The sequence below is a fragment of the Apium graveolens genome, chromosome 7 (assembly GCF_009905375.1).
Source record: "Apium graveolens cultivar Ventura chromosome 7, ASM990537v1, whole genome shotgun sequence".
In the NCBI taxonomy this organism is placed as follows: domain Eukaryota; kingdom Viridiplantae; phylum Streptophyta; class Magnoliopsida; order Apiales; family Apiaceae; genus Apium; species Apium graveolens.
Window position 1 is genome coordinate 53,104,368 of NC_133653.1, and position 2,387 is coordinate 53,106,754.

The 2,387-nt window shown below is 43.2% G+C and overlaps 1 protein-coding gene across 1 annotated transcript; it reads right to left on the reverse strand.

Moving 5' to 3' along the window:
- Positions 1 to 1,547: 1,547 nt before the first annotated feature.
- Positions 1,548 to 2,387, reverse strand: LOC141673644 (uncharacterized). Its single transcript, XM_074480391.1, has one exon. It carries the CDS (start codon positions 2,385 to 2,387, stop codon positions 1,548 to 1,550), a length of 840 nt encoding a protein of 279 aa, XP_074336492.1.

Genomic DNA, 2,387 nt, shown 5'->3' on the forward strand with positions numbered 1-2,387 from the left:
GACTGCATTGGAGTGTTATACTCTGCACCGAATTCTGTACCGCCCGTCTCGCCAAGTGCTTTGTCAAATAGAGTATAATTCCCATGATGAGCTGTTGTATAATTTTCTACCTGGTTCCATGACCATCTCGCCTTCTCATCGAATACGACATCTCGGCTTATTAAAATTTGCTTGGTCAAAGGATCATATAGTCTATATCCTTTTGTGCCAGCCTCTCTACCAAGATTAATTACAGTCCGACTTCGATCATCCAACTTTCTTGTATGGACAGAAGGAACTTTCATATATGCAATACACCCAAAGATTTTTACGTGCCCAAAGTTTGGCTTCTCACCTGTCAACACCTCATGAGGAGTCTGTGTAGAGAGTGCTCGTATGGATAATCGATTCAGAATGTATACGGAGGGCCTGACTACCTCTCCCCATAAGAAAGCCGGTAAATCCATAGATTTCAGAAAACTTCGTGTCATTGCTACCACCGTACGGTTGCGCCTTTCGACTACGCCATTTTGTTGAGGCATATACGGGGTAGTATATTGTCTGTGGATACTGTTTTCTTCACAGTACGAGTTGAAACTCCGAGAACAAAATTTGCCACCGCGGTCTGTGCGCAATGCCTTTATCTTGTCTGACCCATTCTCTACCAGAGCTCGAAATCTTTTGAAAGCGTCAAAAGCTTCACCCTTTTCCCTGAGCATATAGACCCACATATATCTAGTATAATCATCAACGAGGAGAAGAAAGTACCTGTTTCCACTTGGTATTTCGGGTGTCATTGGACCACAAAGATCGCCATGGATCAGCTCGAGAATTTTGTTTGCTCTGTATTGTGACTGTGCGGGGAATGGTTTCCTGACCTGTTTAGCCATCAAACAACCCGAACAATGTTCTTTTGGAGCAGTTATAACCGGTAGACCCTCGACCATCTCATTCTTAGACATGAAGCTCAAAGCCTGAAAATTAACATGCCCCAGACGCTTGTGCCACAGCCAAGAAGTCTCCTCTACCTTGGTTAACAAACAAGTAGATTCATGATTTTCAAGTTCAATTTTATACAATCTATTTCCTGATCTCTTGACCCTCATAAGAAGTCTTCCCCGTTCATCATATATCCAGAGCCAATCCCCATTAAGCATTACTTTATTTCCATCCTCAGCAAGTTGTCCAAGACTTATAATATTATTACGGAGATTCGGGATGTAATATACCTCACGAAAAATCTTTTCTTCTCCGTTCTTGCATTTAAATGCCACTGTCCCTTTACCCTTTATGTCAACCGTAGACCCGTCTCCGAAACGAACCTCCCCTGTCATTTTCTCATCCAACTCACTAAATTTGAATCTTTGCCCGGTCATGTGATTACTTGCGCCGTTATCCAGGTACCAAATGTTTGACACTCTTTTGCCATTTTCACCGTCTATAATCAAACCTGGGATTACATTCCATTCGTTCAGAAACAATTTTCGTTGTCCGCATTCTGCCATTAACAGCGCTGGTTCATCATCAGTGGTCTGCAACATGTTGACCTCCGCATGTTGGTCCTTCTCTCATTTGGGCTTTCGACACTCGGCCGCATAGTGACCATAGGCGAGACAGTTGAAACATCTAATTTTGCTCCTATCTCGCCCCGTACGAACACCTTCATTTCCACGATAGTCACCTCCATTTTGACGTCCCTTTGATTTAGACCTTTTGAGCCACCCATCTCTGGTTAACAACAATTGACCACTCTCTTGTTTTTCTCTCTTAACCCACTCATCCTCTGTGAGTAATAATTGTCCACCCACAGGTTCTTCCTGACCCTTGAGTCGTTCTTCATGGGCCTTTAAAGACCCGACTGCCTCCTCTACCGACATTTTCTCAAGATCACCAAACTGTTTAATTATGGAAGCTATCTGCAGAAATTTTGTTGGTACTGTCCTTAATAATTTTTTCACAACGTAGCTTTCTTCCACACTTTCACGCAAAGCTCGGATGTTTGCAACTAACCCATTCAATTTAAAGAAAAAGTCGTCCAGCAGCTCCCCGTTTTTCATCTTCAAGGACTCGAAATCTGCTTTTAATGTTTGTACCTTTGCCCTTTTAACACGCTCCGCACCGAGACACATAGTTTTAAGTTCCTCCCATGCTTCTTTAGCAGTGGTTTTCTCAGCAAGTGATAAGAGGAAATCCTCAGGTATTCCTTGAAAGATTGCTACTAAAGCGAGTTTATCGACGGTCTCGTCCACATTCCCCTTAGGATCTTTGGGTTCTATAGCTTGCCACACCCCATGTGCTTGCATGAACACCTTCATCTTAATAGCCCATGCGGTGTAGTTTTCTCGCGTCAACATCAGATAGTTCAGACCAACTCCACCCTCTCTTACTTTCCCATTCCCTGCTTCCAT

Bases quoted from the DNA above. Each gene is read 5' to 3' on its own strand.
- LOC141673644 (XM_074480391.1), bottom strand. From the start codon at position 2,387: ATGGAAGCAGGGAATGGGAAAGTAAGAGAGGGTGGAGTTGGTCTGAAC.